The sequence below is a fragment of the Penaeus monodon genome, chromosome 34 (assembly GCF_015228065.2).
Source record: "Penaeus monodon isolate SGIC_2016 chromosome 34, NSTDA_Pmon_1, whole genome shotgun sequence".
Taxonomy (NCBI): Eukaryota; Metazoa; Arthropoda; class Malacostraca; order Decapoda; family Penaeidae; genus Penaeus; species Penaeus monodon.
Window position 1 is genome coordinate 2592958 of NC_051419.1, and position 535 is coordinate 2593492.

At 42.8% G+C, this 535-nt stretch overlaps 1 protein-coding gene across 2 annotated transcripts in view; it reads left to right on the top strand.

Annotated features, from left to right (window-relative positions):
* The window catches only part of LOC119594520 (ribosomal oxygenase 1-like), an 11285-nt gene that overhangs the window by 6795 nt on the left and 3955 nt on the right, over positions 1-535 (top strand). For both annotated transcript variants that reach the window (XM_037943554.1, XM_037943555.1), the window contains exon 8: positions 290-503. In XM_037943554.1, the coding sequence (XP_037799482.1) occupies positions 290-503 (214 nt within the window). The remainder of the gene's footprint in view (positions 1-289; positions 504-535) is intronic.

Sequence of the window (535 nt, forward strand, 5' to 3'; positions counted from 1 at the left end):
TCATTTGTTTACTTGTTCTAATAACTACTGCTGTTTTGCTTAATGCTATTTACTAGCTAAAATAAGTGCAGGCTTAAGTATTTTGATTGGGTATGCTAAGGTAGTCTTATAAAGGAGGCAAGATAAAAAATTGGTAAGAAGATAGTAGAGATTGCAACAACAAAGTAAGAAAGAAAAAAAAGAGAATATGAATAAGGGAGAAGTGTCAAGAAGCCAGCAGAGCTTTCCAAGTTTCCCTTAGAAAAAGAAGGGAAAAAGATGTTTCATCTTAGGATTACCCCCATTCCAGAAATGAAGAGGAGGTGCTCCCCGTAGAATCGAGCGGCAACCTGGATGAAAGTGAGATCGGCGAGCCCATTCTTGATGTGACCCTGGAGGAGGGCGACCTGCTTTATTTCCCCCGCGGCTTCATCCACCAGGGACATGCGGTCGATGGTAACCACTCCCTGCACATCACAGTGTCCACATATCAGAAGAACACTTGGGGTCATTTTCTACAGAAGGTGAGGGCATTAGGCAGAAAAGTGAGAACAGG